Source organism: Dipodomys spectabilis, unplaced genomic scaffold (genome assembly GCF_019054845.1).
Source record: "Dipodomys spectabilis isolate Male_0828 unplaced genomic scaffold, ASM1905484v1 ptg000001l, whole genome shotgun sequence".
Classification (NCBI taxonomy): Eukaryota; Metazoa; Chordata; class Mammalia; order Rodentia; family Heteromyidae; genus Dipodomys; species Dipodomys spectabilis.
Genome location: NW_024870678.1, coordinates 3,428,665 through 3,447,500, shown reverse-complemented (window position 1 = coordinate 3,447,500; position 18,836 = coordinate 3,428,665). Strand labels below are relative to the sequence as shown.

The following is an 18,836-nucleotide window of genomic DNA, read 5'->3' as shown; positions in this document are numbered from 1 at the left end:
CAGCCATAAGCAAAATAAAGCCAAACTGGAGTCTAAGGTTCAGAGTTCAAAACCAGTGCCAGCATGGAAGGAGGTGAGGAAGATAAGGAAAATTAGTCAACTTAACTAGCTAAAATGAAAGAAGAAAGGAAAAAATCCTGAAAAATCAAAAAAAAAAAAAAAAAAACATGAGCAATACAGAGAAAATTTCCATACAGCCTAGTTGAATTCTTTTTTCCTTTTTTTTTTTTTGGTCTGTCATGAGGCTTGAACTCTGGGCCTGGGCACTGTCCCTGACCTCTTCAGCTCAAGGCAAGCACTCTACCACTTGAGCCACAGCACCACTTCTGGTTTTCTGGTGGTTTATTGGAGATAAGAGTCTCACGGACTTTCCTACCCGGGCTGGCTTTGAACTGTAATCCTCAGATCTCAACCTCCTGAGTGGCTAGGATTACAGGCATGAGCCACAAGCACCTGGCTTTTGAATTCTTAATAAGTGTTATGCATCAATATAAAATCCATGGGTCCACATAGGAAAACCAGTGGGATCTGCAACAAAAGCTACTAACAAGAGACTTTAGCAAAATTACGGTATTTCTATCAATGCTCAGACATCCATCCTGTATCTATAAGTAAGCAATAAATAATAAAAATTTAGTTTTTAAATGCCTTCAAATAGGATCAAGAATATGCAATTCTAAGGGATAAATTTCACAAAAGATATCCAATTTTGATGTACCTTTTAAACATCAAAAGCTCAGAAAAATTGAAGAAGGCCTAAACACATGGAAAGATATAAATACCTGAGTTCAGAGGTTCAATATTGTTAAACTATCAATTTCCCCAAGCATTATCTATAGGGTACATAGAATCAAAATGTGAAATAGCATAATTAAAAACCTGTATACTTTTTATTAAAAAGTATGAATTCATTATGTGGAAATACAAAGTACTTAAAATAACAACTTAAAAGAAAAATTAAGAGAATGAATACCATGTTATTTCAAGATTTACTAGTTATAAAACTACAGATATCAAGACAGGATTACTTGCATAAGACAGACAAAATAGAGGAATAGAACACAAAACTGAATGATTCCTAACCAAAGAACAGAGGCAATTCAGGGGGGCAAAGAACAAAAATTTCAACAAATAATGCTATAGCAGTTGGACTTCCCTTCATGAAATAGTAAAATTTGAACCAAATCCTCCCATAAGAGCTAAGTGAGGTGGCTTGGGGCTATAATCCCAGTTACTCTAGGAGGAAGAGAAATCCTTAGTTTGAAGCCAGCCAGCTCAGGCAAAAAAAAGTTATCAAGACCTCATCTCACGCAACCAACAAGCCAGATGTGGCAATGCGCACCTTGTTATCCAGCTACAAGAAGCATACAGCCCCAAGTGAAAACATGAGACCCTATCTAGAAAGTAAACTAAAGCAAAGAGGGCTAGAGGTATAGCTCAAGTGACAGAGTACCTGCCTTCAAGTACAAGGCCCTGCACTCAAACCCCAGTACTGCCACAAAAAGAAAAAGAAAATTGACAGAGAAAAGCTTCATGTTACAACAGAAGTTGAAAGTTAGAATCAGCAGATAAAATATACAATACCTAGTTAGGTTTGAATTACTGAAAAATTAGCAATTTCATATATACTAAAAATGTTTTATCTGAAATTCAATAACCAAAGCAGCTTGATTTTATTTTTAGTCAGTTAATCTGACAACTGTACTTTTAAGTTAAAGCTTGAAAAAAAAAGTGTTCAACTGAAGAACTCCAGGCAAAATACAACAAAATAAACAAACAAAAGTAGAAGGGAGAAGATGAAAGACAAAAACTAATGAAATAGGAAAACATAATAAAAAACAGTAGATCAGAAATGTAAGTTGGTTTACTGATGAGCAATAAAAGAGACAAATGTGTGGAGAGTTGAATTAGGTAAAATGAGAAAGCAATAAATAAAACAAAAATGACTTACAGACATTTGTAAGGACCATTTTGAGATACAGGGACTTTATACTACTAATACATTTGAAAGTTAAAAAAGTGTTTTTATCCTCCTAAAGATCAACTACTTAAAGTTGCTTGGGAAGAAAGATAAATACTATTTTTATGCCTATATGTATGTCTGTTTGCCACATATATTGGGAGCGTTACTTAGAAGATGGAGTATGTAAGGATATTCTCTAAACTGACTAATATTTCTAGAATGAAGAAAAAGTTAAAGAGAAGAAGAGGCACTTGGGAGACACAAGACACTTCTGTCCAGTGGCTCTCAAAGAAAACTTCATCCTACAGCCAGGCAGCACAGATGAAGCAGTCAAGTATCGTGATAAGATCTACTACTTCTCCAATGTGGAGGCTAAGGAAAAGTTTTTGGAGCATCCTAATGAGTATGTGGCTCATAGCCAACCGTTAAAGGTAAAAACAGTATTCCTATCCCAGTGATTGCTCCCAAGGTCTTTTGAAAGGGCTTATTACTGCCTCCCCCCATCTCCAATCTCATAGAATAAGGTAATGAGAAGACTGAAGTTTAAAGAATGTGCAATGTAACAGACTGGATTTCTACAGTTATGCCTATGTCAAACCAGCATTTAACATCCATCTTTTTATCTGAAGTGAAAAGACAGCTGAATGAACTGGTTACTAAATGAACAATCTAGTCACCTTAGAAAGGGAAGTGGGAATTCTGGAACCCAGGGATTGGTGGGTTTTCAAACATTGATGAGTTCATACCATCTGTAAAATTGTGATTGCTTGGTAGAAACTCCCCTTGACTGGTTCACACTCAGAGACCTATCTGTAGAGTAAGCTTATTTTTGACTAGTTGAGGCCTCTTTCCAGAATAAACCAATCTTGACTGGTTGTTTTTCTGGAGTAAGGGCTGACACTGATTGGTTGAACTGCAGAAATGTTCCCTCAGGTAAGTTGTCCCTGGTCAGTTGGTGGAATAGTTAGAGTTATCAGTTCTACCAAATAAACTGGGTTTTTTTCCTTTCATTGTGAGAACACTTAATACTATTTGATCTATCACCATTGGAACAGTTTTCTATCTACTAAAAAGCATTAAAGCCAGATACAAAAGGCAAATACTTACGATTTATTCCATTTGTATGCTGCATCTGGAATAGGCAAATTCTTAGAGAAAAGGGAGAGGGAAGGGAGTAGGAGTTAGCTATTTAAAATGGATACAGGAAGTTTCCAGGTTGGGGTCATGAAAATTCTGAAGATGGATAATGGGACAGGTACACAACACCAGGATTTTATTTAATGCCACTGAACTGTGCGCTTCAAATGCTTTAAGTAGTACCTTTATTTTTAGTATATTTAACCCAAATTTTAAAAAAATAAACTCATGTGGCAATTACTTTTTTCATTTGTGAAAATGAGGCACACACACAGAGTACTGACTTTAGAGAAAAGAATTAATCTATGTCTTTCTTTCCCATTTTCTTCTATAGGATTCCATATTCTTAGTGTGCATATAATGCTTTACCATTTTTCTTACTTCTATCACAGAAAAGACATACATTTTCCTACATTAATCTCCTAGTGCCTAGTTGCTTTGGCATACCATTTTAGTATGTTTCATTGTTAGACATTTTTTCACAGTATGTTTAATAAAGTTATTTTGCCACAGTGGATTTAAATCATAGTCAAGTAATCTTTGGAGCAATCATTTGTTGTTTTCATGAATTCTTTTCTTACTCTAATTCCCTGAAGTGGGAAAGCTGGATAAAGATGTATAAATTACAGTTTATTGAATTATTATTTTTATAACACTTTGCTTTCTTGAACTGAGAATATAGAATACAATTTAAACTCTTCTAGGTAATTTTTGTGAGCCTCAATTCTGTAATGTCCACAGAACCTAAGGAAGTGTATGGCTTTCTTTAAGAATTCCCAACCTGGTGGCATTAGAAGTCATTTGAGCACTGTGGCTACTTCCACCTTTTGGCTGCTCTCGGTGGTTGTTTCCTCTTAGATTTGCTACTTGCCATCTATTGCCTCATTTTACACGAATCCAGGTAGAGACAACCCTGAAATCCAGAAGTGATTCCACAGTGTCCCTCTATATGCCAGTCATTCCCATTTCCCAGAGGCCAAATGTATGTATGACTGAGGTGTTAATTTGGCAATTTTATCATGTGGGACTTAAAACATGATCCAAAAGTGCAGTGTGAGACTACAGCTACATAATTTCACGCCATCCTGTTTTCATGATTCTGTTTTTCATTATTTTCTCAAATGATGGATGTTAAATACTGTCAGGGGCTCCATTGTTGAATGAATAATGGAATCAAGCCCAGGGGAAACATTTACACTAAGAATAATGAAGGACAATGTCCCGTAGAGCAATACAGAAATACTTATCATAAGGGTAAAGAAATTTGCATAGCAAAATAAATAGCTTTTTATTTTGTGTCTTGTATTTTTTAACTGCTGTTATATATTAACACACATAATAACCAACTTTATATCAGATATGTCATTATCTGGCTTTCTATGTATATTTGACAATTTGTAGGGACTAGATTTCTAGACTACATATCATTTTTGTCTGAGTATTAAAGACATTGTTTTCTGTGTGCAGGCATCTAGTGCTGAGCCCGTCTGCCATTCCTTTATATCTAATCCCTCTGTTTTTAAGGTCTAGAAGTTCATAAGGTCTTCTCTTCCTTCTTAGTGTTCTTAAAATTGTCCAAGACCTTTTTTTATTCTTTTCAGTATATGCACAATGCCTGTTTAATATAAAAATCACTATTTTACACACTAGGGAATCCTCAGATTTCATGGTAATAGTAAACTTTTCTCTCTCACCTTTTTAAATTTTTTTACCCTTATAGCTCTTATTATTATTATTATTATTATTATTATTTTAAGTAGTTGTACAAAGGAGTTACCATCCAAAATATCAGTTTATATCTTGGTCAATGGCATCCCTTCATCATCTTTCATATAACTTTGTTGTCTTTGTGGTCTTGCTGTCTGCTTAAACATCTATTCAAAAAAAATGTCTTTACTTTGTGATAACATGGATCCTCTTTATTTTTCTTGTCTACTTATCCCTGTATTTTTTTAAATTTTATTTATTTTTTGCCAGTCCTGGGGGTACTTTCCCTGAGCCATTCTGTGCTCAAGGCTAGCACTCTACCACTTGAGCCACAGCATCACTTCTGGCTTTTTCTGTGTATGTGGTACTGAGGAATCAAACCCAGGGCTTCATGCATGCTAGGCAAGCACTCTACCACTAAGCCACATTCCCAACCCTTCCTGTGTATCTTTGACTCTTTCCTAAACATTTCCTCCACTAGGACAAAAGATGATAAGGCTGTGCTCCCGCTGCTGCTGCTTGAAATCTAGTAGATCCCTTACCTCTAGGGAAAACTTAGCCTATCCAGATATCTCACCTTCTCCCCACTTCCTGTTGCTGGCATGTGCTAATTTCACAATCATTCCCCTCCAAATTCACAGGAGCTTCATCTGCTGCTTCACACTTAGGGTTACCACTCTCCTTGACAACTCCAGCATACAATGGTCATTCAGGAGTCAATGGGGTCTCTGGTTTCCAGAGTCCTCATCTCGTGTTGTGGAGACCACAACACAAAAAAGCAAGGCCTCCAAAGTTAGTAATAATCGGCTTTTTATTTGGTAGAGAAATCTCTTTTCATCACATTAAGAAAGTGACTCCATTTTTCACTAATGTTAAAACTTTTTCTTTAAAAAAAAAAAAAAGCTAGTTTCATTTTATGAAGTGTTTTTCAGCATATGATGGCAAGACAGTCTTAGGATTGTTGGTACTCCCTGAGGAATGTTGCTGGTGAAATGATCTCTGGTTGTAATGAATTCTGTTATTCTGATAGCCTAACGCCCTTGAATTTATAAAAAAAAAAAAAAAAAAAAAAAAAGATCATTCCTATTAGTATTAGGGAAGGTAGTTAATAAGCCTTATGTTTTCTGAATTACTCAAAAGGCTTTTTGTTGTTTTATTCTCCCTCTGCCCCACCTTATGTCAGGCCCCACCAATAAGAATATGCCTCCTGGGTCCCCGAGGCTCTGGCAAAACAGTGCATGCAAGATATTTGGCCAAAACGTTTGGCATTTTTCATATTCAATTTGATGAATTTCTTCAAGAAAAAATGCTACTCAAAACTGAAAGGAAATTCGGACCTGATTATGAGGATGATTCTGAGGAGGAACAAGTTACAAAACAAGAACTTGAAGAGCTTGCAACTCAGGCCAATATTAAACTTGAAGAAGAAACCACAAAGAAGCGGGTAACTTCTCATCTAGAATATAAAATATTGAGTTTTGCATGGCTTTAATTTTTAAAAAAAATCCTTCCCTGACTAGATTATTGGATAACATTTATTTGAGACTATATGTCTGGTCAGGAAAATAAAGTTTTTCACTATTTTGTTTCTATGAAATAATATAATACTCTAGAGCAGATGGAGATTTCAAAATATCAATTTCTAAAGCTAGCTATTAAGAAACTTTGTGACAAGTGTCAGTGGCCCACACTTGTAATCTTGCTGCTTGGGAGGCTGAGATTGGGGAGTTGTGGTTAAAGCCACACTGCCCCTTCCCCCCAAAAAATTGCAAGACTCCTTTCAACTAATAGCTGGGTACAATGTCATGTGCCTGTCATGCTTAGCTGCTTGGGAGGCAAAGATTAGAGGACAGTAGTTCCAGGCTAGGCCAGGCCGGAAAGTTTTTTGAGACTTCATTTCAATAGCGAAAATGTAAGTGTGATTATATATGCCTGTCTTCTCAGCAGCAACAGGTAACGTAAAATAGGTAGATCACCATCCTGGCATATGCCCACATAGAAAGCATAACCCTATCTCAAAAATAACTAACCAGTAGCCCAGTGCTAGTGTCTCACATCCATAAATTTAGCTACTTAAGAGGCTGAGATTAGAATTGCAGTTCAAGACTACCCTGGGCAGAAAAGTTTTTCAACCCATAGCTGGGTCCAGTTGGGTGCATCTGTTATGAGGTTGGGAGGATCATGGTTCCAGGCAACTGGAGTAGAAAAGTCCATGAGATGACATCTCTACTGAAGGAAGCTGGCACAGTGGCACTATGATCCTAACAACTGTGAGAAGTCCAAAGTAGGTAGATCACATTATGGACACATACCTGGAGGAGAAGCAAGAACCTATCATAGAAATAACCAGGAAAAAAAAATGTGGCTGGAAGCAAGCCCCAGCAGGAATGTCCAAGACACTCTTATCTCCAGTTAATCACAGAAAAATCAACAAGTAGCACAGTGACTCAAGTGATAAAGCCCTAGCCTTAAGCAAAAATGATCTCAGGGACAGCACCCAAGCCCAGAGTTCCAGCCTCAGGACCAGCCAAAAAAAAAAAAAGCAAAAGAAGCTCAGGGACAACACCTAGGCTCTGAGTTCAAGCCTCTGAACCAGCAAAAGAAATGGGGCTGTTGGCTATTCAGTTGGTACAACACCAGCCTATGAGCAAAGCAGCAGGTACCAAGTTGAGTCCTGGTATTGGAACAAAAAAATAGGGCTGGAGGTGTGGCCCAGAGGTAAGACCACCAGCTTAACAACATGAGACTCAGAGTTCAAACCCCAGTTCAAACCCCACTTCTGCCAAAAATAAATAAATAGCGAGTACACAAAAGGGGATCAGGGCACTGGTGGCTCACACCTGTAATCCTAGCTACTCAGGAGGCTGAGATCTGAGGATCATGGTTCAAAGCCAGTTGGGACAGGAAAGTCCTTGAGACTCTTATCTCCAATTAACTACCAGAAAACCAGAAGTGGAGCTGTGGCTCAAGTGGTAGAACCCTCACCTTGAGCTGAAAAGCTCAGGGACAGTGCCCAGGCCCAGAGTTCAAGACCCATGACTGACAAAAAAGAGGGGGGAGTGTTGCCCAGTGTTGAAGCACCTACAAACACAAACAGCAAGACCTTGAGTTCAAAGCCCAAAATTGCCTCTGCCAAAAAAAAAAAAAATCATTCTAAGAAAACCATTGTTGTTCTAAGGATAGTCTTTCTTCAGAGAAAGCTTACTTAATTGCTGGGCACCAGCAGCTCACGCCTGTAATCCTAGCTCCTCAGGAGGCTGAGATCTGAGGATTGTGGTTCAAAGGCAGCCCAGGCAGAAAAGTCTGTGAGACTCTTATCTCCAATTAACCACTAGAAAACTGGAAGTGACACTGTGGCTCAAGCGGTAGAGTGCTCGCCTTGAGTTGAAGAGCACAAGAGTTCAAGCCCCACGACGGGAGAAAAGAAAGAAAGTTTACTTAGGCTAATTATCAATTCTGTTATTATGATGATGATTGTATTTCAAATGACTGCCATGATTTGGCCATCTTCTAATCAGGATCTAGGATGAAGATATAAAATTATAAGATACATGATTATTTTAAAAAATGCCTTGCAGGTATGTGAGGGAAACTGAACAAAGTTTTAGTAAAACATCAAGAGTTCTAAGGCCACATGAAATTAATCATGTCATCACTGGCCACTCCTCTTAGCTATAATGGATACAATTTATAATCAAATTTAATAATGATACAAAGATAAGAGCTTTTTACAATGCTCATAAGCAGAAATCTAAAATAAAATCTCAGGAGAAAAATAAGTCTCATTCTAATCATTTATATAATGCAGTCTTCTTTATCTTCTGACCTTTATCTTTAGCCTCTGGACGTAAAATTTACAGAAGAAGAAGAAGCAATCAAAGCAAGTCTGGTGGAAAATGAACCACTGCCCCCTGAAATTCTTAATATGATTCTTTCTGAGTGGTGGCTTAAAGAACCAATACGGTATCTTAATGTATATAGAATTGGAGGCATTTACTTCTTTTTAAATTTTCTGTGTGTGTGTGTGTGTGTGTGTGTGTGTGTGTGTGTGTGTGTGTGTGAGAAGGAGGGGGAAGGAAAGGAGGAAGGGAGGGAGGGAGGAAGGGAGGAAAGGAGGGAGAGAATGTGTCCTGGAGCTTGAACTCAGAGCCTGAATGCCATTCCTGAGTTTTTGTGCTCAAGGCTAGTACTCTACCACTTGACTCATATTTTTGGTGGTTTATTGGAGATAAAGAGTCTCACAGACTTTCCTGCCCAGGCTGACTTCAAACCAAGATCCTCAGGTCTGAGCACCTTAGTCACTAGGATTACAGTGGTGAGCCACCAGCACCTGGATAATTTGCTTTATTCTTAAAGGTGAAAAATATAGGCTAACATATAGTAAGACTTTTCTCTTTTACATTCATATAAAACAATGATTTTTTTCAGAGCTAAATAGTAAAGGCATCTGCTGAGTTTTAGAAAAATACAGATGTCAGGAATCAACACTTACATATTTCCATATTAGTCTGTCAAAGTATGAGACAGGACTAGTACTTTTGAGTACTCCCCAGATATTTCTACAGTTATAACCTTCTAAGCACATATCCGTTAATGATGTGCTGAACCTTTCCCCTTGTAGCCTTTGTATAATTATAGTTGCTCATAGTGTTATCCCATTATCAAATGCCAGTACCAATGCTGATCCAGCCAGACAAAACTTTATATCACCAGAGTTTAGGACTCCACCTCAACTTCCTAACCAGAATCTGTTTTCATGAGAACCCCTACTAGTTTACTACTCATTTCAGAACACAGATATTTGCAACTTAAAATTTATACTAGTCTGGGTGTGTATGATTCAAATTAATTTACTTAATCTCAACAATAATTCAGTGGAACCAAAACTTACCTGTTTTGGGAAATAGGAAAACTGAATCATAGATAACTTAGGTAACTGGCCAGTTCTTTGCTCCCCGTAGTTCTCTAAGCATTCTCTCTCTTTTTTTTATTGTGAACATACTGTACAGAGGGGTTACAATTACATGGGCAAGATAATGAGTACATTTCCTATCAAGCATTGTAGCCTCCTTCTTTGTTTACCCTTCACATCCCTTCCCAGCCTCCTCCCCGACCCCCATCAGCATTCTCTTTTTTTAACTCATAATTTTATTTTATTATTTTTAAAATTTTATTATCTTCAAGTAGATGTAGGCACTCTCTTTTATCTGGTCCCTGGCTGACATGAATAAATGTCATTTTTAGTCAAAAATGTGTGTGTGTGTGTGTGTGTGTGTGTGTGTGTGTGTGTGCGTGTGCACGCGCCAGTCCTGAGGCTTGAATTTAAAGTCTGGACAGTCCGTCCCTGTGCATTTTCATTCAAGGCTGTCACTCTACCATTTACATCACACCTCTACTTCTAGTTTTTTTGCTAGTTAATCAAAGATAAGAGTCTCATGGATTTTCCTGCCTAGACTGGCTTCTAACTGTGTTCCTCAGATTCAGCCTCCTGATTAGCTAGCATTATAAACATAAGCCACCGTGCTTGGCCTATTACTCAAAAAGATTTTTTTTAATCAAGCTAAATTAGATCAACGTTTGTAGGAAATGTAGGGAGGTTTACATATAGCTGCATAAATAAGTTGTCCTTCATTAACTTATCTCCTGACATAATGCTACATAGTAAAATAAGTAATGTACCAAGATACATATAGGTATAGATACATAGACATGTGGACTGAAGAATTTAAAGTAAAAAAAGTAAAATGAATATAAAATAAAACTTGTAAAAGGTAGCTGGGTCCCAGTGGCTCATGCCTGTAATTTTAGCTACTCATAAGGCTAGGATCTGAAGATCATGGTTCCAAGCCAGCATGTGCAGAAAAATCTGTGAGTCTATTATTTATAATGAACTACCAAAAAGCTGGTATTGGAGCTGTGCCCCAAATGGTAGAACACTGGCTTTGAACATAAAATTTAAGGGACAAAGCCCAGGCCCTGAGTTCAAGCCACAGAACTGGCACAAAAAAAAATGAAAGGTTAAATAAACTAGCTGAATATTATGCAACAATTAAAATTTATTATAATGAAAATTTTATAATAGCATGTGAAATGTTATCACATGATAATTTTAAAAGCAGGTGCAGATAAGAAATGTACTCACTGTCTTGCCCATGAAATTGTAACCCCTCTGTACAGTATTTTCACAATAAAAATAAAAAAATAAAGCAGGTGCAGAAATATTAATACTATTATAGAGAAACTGACACATTAAAAGCCAAACAGAAGGAAATAAAATGAAAGTCAGTAATCTCTGAGATATTTGCCCTTTTTGTTGTTTCCCCTCCCCTCAGTTCCAACTTATTTACAGAGATCTGTTGTTTTTATGATCAGGGGAAAAAATAGTACATTTTGGTATGTGCCAGTGGTTCATGCCTATCATTCTAGCTACACAAGCCAATACAGGCAAAAAAAAAGTCCTTGAGACTCTCATCTCCAATTAAGCCACAAAATGTCAGACTGGAGGGATGACTCAGCAGAACAGCTGAGGCCCTGAGTTTAAACCCTGGTACCAGCCTATTACATCAGTCTTGGAGAAATATGCCCATGACTACCATGAGGTATACTGGCAGGAATGGGCATGTGAATGCAGACTTGTCAGCACTTACGGGTAAGCTTGAGAAGTGGGAGGGGTATGGCTCCTAAAAACTACTGAGTCTGAGGAAGAGAAGTTGGGAAGGGTAAACATGAGTGCCATTTTTAACAGCATAATACATCATTCCTGAAGGGTATGCAAATAAAGCCATGCTTTCAAAATGTACTGTAAGCAAGTTTGGGTGTTGAAGTGAAGACTTGGATGTCATGGATAGTGGCAGCTGGGACACTAGGAATGAAACCTTTCATTCTATTTTTTTTTTTTTTTGGGTCCAGTCGTGAGGCCTGAACTCTGGGCCTGGGCGCTGTCCCTCAGCTCTTCAGCTCAAGGCTAGCGCTCTACCTCTTGAGCCACAACTTCACTTCCGGCTTTTTTCTTTTTGCTTATGTGGTGCTGAGGAATCGAACCCAGGGCCTCAGGCATGCAAGGCAAGCGCTCTACCACTGGGCCATCTTCCCAGCCCTGAAACCTTTCATTCTAAAAGAGCTGACAGACTAAAAGCATATCTGAAGAAGACAACACACACAATATAGCCAGTATATGGAACGTTGCCTAGTCAAGAAAGGGAAGTAAACATTTTAGAGTTAACATCTTTGGAGGCTGAAAAACAGATGTTACAGAAGTGCTGTCACATTAAGAGGAAAACTTACTAAATGCACAGTATAAAACAAAACAAAAACCTGTAATGCTAGCTACTTAGGAGGCTGATACCTGAGGGTAAGTGTTTGAAGAAAGCCTGGACAGACAAATCCAAGGGACGCCTATCTCCAATTAATGAGCAAAAAGCTAGAAGTGAAGTTGTGGCTCTGATAGTAGAGTGCTAGTCTTGAGTAAAAAAGGCAAGAGTGGGAGGCCCTGAATTCAGGTCCCAGTACCTACACCCCAAAAAACTGATTGACTACACTTTTATAAGTATAAGCACAAAGTATTTTATTATGTTATATTTTACTCCAATTTTATACATCTTAGAGAAGAAATATGTATGCAACTAGAAATATTAAATATTTTAATATTAAAGATACTACAGTAAATTAAAATATTCATTACAGGTTTGCTATACACTTGGGATTTATCAAGATAATATAAACATGTAACAGTATATAATAAAGATAAGTATTTATGTACTTAAGATATTATTTATTTGCTTAAAATACTAAATAAATTTCTACCTAGTTCCACGGGTTTTGTACTAGATGGCTTCCCACGGTATCTTGATGAAGTCTTGTATCTAGAGGAGCATGGATTTTTCCCAGATGTTGCTGTTTTGATACATGTTGAAGATCAAGATATTTCTGATCGACTGCTTCCCTTCCAAATTGCAAAATGGAAAGCAAAACAACAGAAGAAATTAGGCAGGAGAAAACTCATCAAAGACATGAAGACAAAAATCAGGGTAGGTATCCAGTACAAAAGAACAGGAATGAATCTGTTTACGATTTTTTTTAAGTCACAAGAAGGTAGTTTTCTTTTCTTTTCTTTTTTTTTTTTTTTTTATCAGTCAAGGGTCTTGAATTCTGAGCATGGGCACTGTCCCTCAGCTTTTCGGCTCAAGGATAGAGCTCTACCACTTGAGCCACTTGCGACTTTCTGAGTGGTTTATTGGAGATAAGAGTCGAACTTTCCCACCTGTGCTAACTTTGAACTTTGATCCTCAGTTCTCAGCCTCTTGAGTAGTTAGGATTATAGGAGTATAGGCATGAGCCACAGGCACCCGGCTAGTTTTCTGATTTTAATAACACAGTAAGCATTCTGCAAACATGTTGCATTAAGTAGTAAGCATCTTTATTGAAAGAATTAAGAATAGGCTAAGCAATGGTACCTCATGCCTGTAACCCTAACTACTCAGGGGACTGAGATTTGATGCTTGAGGTTCCAAGTCAGCCCAGGCAGGAAAAGCCATGGGACTCTTATCCCCAGTTAACCACTAAATAGCTAACGTGGTGCTGTGGCTCAAGTGATAAGAGTTCCAGCCATGAGCAAAAGCGCTAAAGGTCAATAGCCAGGCCCTGAGTTCAATCCCCAGGACCAGATGGCGTGCACTCACTCACACCTGCACATACAGAATTATTTGAGGCTTCTTAAATCAATATGTTAATGAGTTTCCAAGTCAAAGACAATGGGGTAAGGCCAGGTTTCTAACTGACGCAGCATCCAGGGGAAGGGGCAGCCTAGACAGCGTATACTCAGAGAACTTTAGGAGCCCACAGCAGGAAAGCAGACCTGTGGAGCTTATTCCTAGCCTCCTGTATCTATCCCTTCTTTTCACCTTCCTAACTCCACTCTGGCACCGAGGCTCCTGGGTGCCGAGTAGCAATCCTATAATAGTGACCTTCTCCTTGTCCTTCTTGTTTCATCCCTGGATTCTTCAGGCCATCCTTACAGCTACTTCCAAACTAATTTTCCTCACACTTTATTTGGATAACATTCAAAACCCATACCTATTCTTGTTCCAAAGCCTCTCTCTGACTATTTCCCAGCAAGAACAAATCTTAGCTCTTCTTCAGCCACCATACCACCTGACTGTCCACTCCCTGAGCTGGTAGTAGCTCAAATCATCTCCACACATGGAATGCAGCATTGTTAATTCACCCCTCTGAATTTGTTAACTTACCTTAAGAATAGGAAATACTGTCTGACTTGCTGATGTATTTTGGTCACAAACAAGAAAGAAGATGTATTGCAATGCTCAGGACAGTATTGACATCTGGCAGACACCATAACTGAAAATCACTGACTGCTTCATTGAGTGAAAGGAGCAGAAGAACTCAAAATATTATGTACTAAGTATTAAGTGTTCAAAGAGACTAATTTGGAGAGTCCCCAGGAACCAGTCCCAAACCCTGAAGGGAACTGTGTTTTCACACAACCCTTGCAACATGTCAAAGGACCCACTGCCTTAGCTCTAGAAGCTGATAGAAAAACAGGAGGACTGTGTTGTTCACCATACTTATGACTGTCTCTAAAGTACATATGGTTTATGTGCACAAATGTAAAGTTTTTCCATCTATAACAAGTTTCTTTTTTAATTATCTATAAGTAGTTATACAAAAGGGTTCCCTCAACAAGCCAACCTATGTTGATCAATATCATTTCTTCCATCATTCTCCCCCATCTATCCCAACTCCACTCATCCACTTATTCCATGTATATATGTATATTGAGTAGTATGACTGTATTTACCCACCATTCCTTTCTCCGATTGGTGATCATATGTTAACAGTAAAAGGTTTCCAAACATTTTCAATAAATTATCTTCCCATATATAAAATTGACTGTTAAGCTGGGCACCAGTGGCTTACACCTATAATCCTAGCTATGCAGGAAGCTGAGATCTGAGGATCACAGTTGGAAACCAGCCCCTGCAGGAAAGTCCATGAAAATCCTATCTCCAACAAACTACTCAGAAAAAGCTGGAAGTGGCACTTGACTTAAGTGGTAGAGCACTAGCCTTGAGCAAAAGAAGCTCAGGGACAGTGCCCAGGCCCAGAGTTCAAGCCCCAGGACTGGCAAGAATAAAATAAACATTAAAAAATATAGTTATTAGCCAAAACAAGTGTATATTAAATTTTGAGAAAGAACTCTAAAATGTGTGAGAAGAGTGAGTGTACTAAGTGCCATTTAACCCTGTGGAGAGAGATAACTAATCAGTGGCCCAGAAAGACAAAGATACGAGTAACATAATTGCTGTTACCACATACTATCCATAATTCCCCAAATATTCACACAAATGTTATCTTCACTTCGGGGATAAAGGTACATATTAATATACAAAAGGTAATTTTATCATTTTCTATTAAAAATCATAACTTTTTCTTTAACAGGATGATATGATAGCCAAAAGAAGGGCCGAACTTATTTCAGAGAGAGAGAAAAGAAGGAAACTGGAGGTAGGAGAACCCAGTTTTCCATTTCTTGGTAATCTCCACCCCCAGTCCCAAAACTGCACCTATCTCTGGCCTCCACCTGTGTTGTCTGCTTGGTCCTGACCATCTTTAATGTCCAGTAGCTGTGGAGCACCTTGCCCCTAATGGCTCAAATAGTTCAGGATCTTTGATGTTCAGCAACTGCAGAAAATTAGCTTGCTTGCTTGTGAAACTGCATCTGGGTTTTTGCTATCATAAACCCCGCCCCACTGGAGATCATAGCTGTTCTTAGTTCTGAGACACCATATTCCAGGACAGGGAAGTCGCTGACCAGCTAATAAGGACTCCTTTCTCACCTTTGACCGTGCCTCTGTGGGTTTCTCAACTCTGAGGTTATCTCAGAAGTAAACAAAATGCTTTTTTTTTTTTTTTTTTTGGCCAATCATGAGGCCTGAACTCTGGGCCTGGGCGCTGTCCCTCAGCTCTTCAGCTCAAGGCTAGCGCTCTACCACTTGAGCCACAGCGCCACTTCCGGCTTTTATTCTTTTTGCTTATGTGGTGCTGAGGAATCGAACCCAGGGCCTCATGCATGCAAGGCAAGCGCTCTACCACTGAGCCACTTTCCCAGCCCAAAAATGCTTTTTTTTTTTTTCCCCAGCCTAGTGCCAAGCCTGGGGCCTGAACTCAGGGCCTGGGTGCTGTCCCTGAGCATTTTTGTTCCTGGCTAATCCTCTCCCACTTGAACCACAGCTCTACTTCTTGCCTTGTAGTGGTTAATTGGAGATAAGAGTCACGTGGACTTTCCTGCCCAGGCTGGCTTTGAACAAAGACGCTCAGATCTCAGCCTCCTGAGTAGCTAAAATAACAGCTGTGAGCTACTGGAGCGCAGCTAAAACTGATTTTTTCTTTTCTTTTTTCTTTTGCTGTGGCTTGAACTCAGGGTCTTGAGCTTCTTGTTTTTTGTTTTTTGTTTTCTGAAAGCCAGTACTCTGTCTCTCCTCCACTTCCAGCTTTTTGCTTGTTAATTGGAGATAAGAATCTTTTAGACTTTTCTGCCTGGCAGAGCTTTAAACTACAACTATCAGATCTCAACCTCTTAAGTAGTTCAGATTACAGTCAAGAACCAGGCTCCAGTATGTTTTCTGATTTTATGAGGACAAGGTCTTACTACACAATCCAACTGAAGTTGGGAACTTGCCACGTAACACAGGCTAAACTGAAACGTATGATTCTCCTGCCTCAACCTCCCCAGTTCTGGAATTACAGCTGTTTGATACTGCTTTAGCTACTCATATGACATGAACTTAAAAGAAAAACTTGCTGGTAGCTCATGCCTGTAATTCTAGCTACTCAGGAGACTAAGATCTGGGGACTGGGGTTCAAAGCCAGCCCAGTAGAAAAAAGTCCCTGTGAGACACTTATCTCCAATTAACCACTCAAAAACTAGAAGTGGCACTGTGGCTCGAAGTGGTAGAGCATTAGCTTTGAACAAAAGAGCTCAGGGACAGTGCCCAGGCCCTGAGTTCAAGCCCCACAACCAACAAAAGAAAAAGAAATACTTATATCTATCCAGACATCTTCATTTCTGGTATTATTGTTTATTCTTCTGGTATGATGAGAAGAATAAGACCATCTGAAGAACTAGCTCCTATATTGATAATTAGGGATAGTATTTAAAATTATAGGCACTGGATTATAAAATTAAGAATTAAAATATTGGACTAAAGGCATGGCTTGAGTGGTAGAGCACCAGTCAAACAAGCATGAGGCCCCGAGTACCAGCAAAACATAAAAATAAAAAGAGGACTGAGGGCTGGGAAGGTGGCTCAGTGGTAGAGTGCTTGCCTTGTACGCATGAGGCCCTTGTTCGATTCCTTAGCACCACATAAGCAGAAAAATCTGGAATTGGCACTGTGGCTCAAGTGGTAGAGTGCTAGCCTTGAGCTGAAGAACTGAAGGACAGCCCTCAGGCCCAGAGTTCAGGCCCCACGACTGGCAAAAAAATAAAAATAAAAAAATAAATGGAGAGATGGTTAAATCAACAGATATTATGAAATACTTACCATACAGTGATTAAAATAATGAAATTATGTAGTAATATGGGAAAAAATAAAATATGTTGGTTTTATGGCAAATAGTAGAAAACAAAATGACCTGCTTTATATTTAAAATGCAGTTATTAATACAACTTTTTACTCTTTGAACTACATTAAATGTTCCTGAAGACCATCAGAAATACGTAACACTATGATAATTCTAGATATAAATATCATTTATTATCATGATGATTTGTTAGCTGTGTCATTTGGCACATATTTTGTATGTAGTGTAAAAAGGAGTATCTCCTTCTTTAGGCTGGCCTGAGAGAAGAAGAGGACATTAGTGAGGAAGATCTTGAAGAAGAAGATGAGGATATTGAAAACACCCTTGAAGAGGAGTTTCCAAAAGATGAAGAAGAGATGAGTGAGGAAGATGAAGAACAAGAAGCCGATGCTATTGAACGCCTGAAAAGTGAACTGGGAGAAAAATTTGAAACAGAAATGAACAGTCTGCAAATGATCCAGGTTATGGTTTTTCCTCATTTTTTTTAAATAATTCAAAACATTCACATTTGAGGCTGAGCATCAGAAGTTTCTCAGGAATCTCAGTATCACAGTTAGAAGCAAGCCTAGGCAGACAAATTCATGAGACTGTTATCTCTGATTAACACAAAAAGAAGTTAGATGCAGCTTAAGTGGTAGAGTGCCAGCCTTCAGCCAAAAGCCAGGAGTTCAAACCCTAGAACTTGCATGTATGCATAAACACACACACACACACACACACACACACACACACAGAGTAACACCTAAAACACACACATACAAATTTGATTTAATGCCTTATTTCCTTGTCACATCTCAAACAAAGTGCTTATTTTAGACCTTCCTCTTCTTTGTCAGTACCACTTAACAATTATGAAAACAAGCTTGTAAACCAAGAAAAGCACGGAGGCCCCACAGGGCCAAAATCAGTTGAGCTGTCAAAACACAGCCACTTGCAGACTGAAAATGAGTTGTTTTCTATGCTGAAGTAAACACCAACAGTGCCTGTGCTGTGATTGAATGACATGAGTGTTTTTCCCACTAAATACATTAGGTTTTATGGTTTCTTTCCATCAGGATGAATTTGAGAAGGTCTTGGTACCAATCATTACTGTTAATGGAGCTCGGAAAATCCACATTGTACAATATATATTAAACATGAGGCTGAAGCCACTGGTGGAGAACCGTATAAGCATTTTTGAGAAGTGTTATCCGATAACAGGACAGCTTGCTGAGAAGATGCTCACCTACACCTACAAGTACATAAGTTCCTTTGGCTACTGGGATCCTGTAAAGGTAATTTCAGCAAATGCATGTGAAAGCCAGGTTCTTTCCTCATCTCTTTTTAAAAATTTTTGTTAACATTGAATAGCATCTTAAACTAGCTATGAAAATACTTGAGGATTTGAAATAGAATAATTCAATTTCATCTTTGCTATTGCTACGATGTA

General features: G+C 38.5%; 1 protein-coding gene across 1 annotated transcript in view; it reads left to right on the top strand.

The window, feature by feature from the left end:
* Ak9 (adenylate kinase 9) overlaps positions 1-18,836 on the top strand; it is a 91,233-nt gene that overhangs the window by 55,486 nt on the left and 16,911 nt on the right. The window contains exons 26-32 of the mRNA XM_042693545.1: positions 2,182-2,394; positions 5,991-6,251; positions 8,646-8,770; positions 12,615-12,834; positions 15,263-15,328; positions 17,659-17,868; positions 18,463-18,681. Of these exons, the coding sequence (XP_042549479.1) occupies positions 2,182-2,394; positions 5,991-6,251; positions 8,646-8,770; positions 12,615-12,834; positions 15,263-15,328; positions 17,659-17,868; positions 18,463-18,681 (1,314 nt within the window). The remainder of the gene's footprint in view (positions 1-2,181; positions 2,395-5,990; positions 6,252-8,645; positions 8,771-12,614; positions 12,835-15,262; positions 15,329-17,658; positions 17,869-18,462; positions 18,682-18,836) is intronic.